Source organism: Phaethon lepturus, unplaced genomic scaffold, assembly GCF_000687285.1.
Source record: "Phaethon lepturus isolate BGI_N335 unplaced genomic scaffold, ASM68728v1 scaffold26970, whole genome shotgun sequence".
Classification (NCBI taxonomy): Eukaryota; Metazoa; Chordata; class Aves; order Phaethontiformes; family Phaethontidae; genus Phaethon; species Phaethon lepturus.
The window spans coordinates 14551-14850 of NW_010513009.1; the positions used below are offsets into that span (position 1 = coordinate 14551).

General features: G+C 69.7%; 1 protein-coding gene across 1 annotated transcript in view; it reads right to left on the minus strand.

Moving 5' to 3' along the window:
• Nucleotides 1-132, minus strand: part of CLCN7 (chloride channel, voltage-sensitive 7) — a 13169-nt gene extending 13037 nt beyond the window's left edge. Inside the window, exon 1 of the mRNA XM_010288993.1 lies at nucleotides 40-132. Coding sequence (XP_010287295.1) covers nucleotides 40-132 — 93 coding nt within the window. The remainder of the gene's footprint in view (nucleotides 1-39) is intronic.
• Between the last annotated feature and the right edge of the window lie 168 nt (nucleotides 133-300).

Sequence of the window (300 nt, forward strand, 5' to 3'; positions counted from 1 at the left end):
AAGGGCTTCGGCCGGCGGGGGCCCATCCGGGACGGGCACCCGGTAGCCCGGAGAACTGGCGAGAGTCACCAACAGCCTCCGGCCGAGGAGCGCGGCACCCCGACGCAGCAAGCGTGCAGCCAGCAAACCCATGGCGAGCAGCACGTTCCGTGCTCCCCCGGAGCTGGGGAGGGACGGATCCCCCCGAACAGAAAGTGCCAACCCCGCGCTCACAAGCGCACCAAGACCTGCCGGGGCCATCCCTCAGCTCGCGCGTCCAGCCAGCAGTAAGGGATGGCCAAGGGCACATTTGGCTCTGCC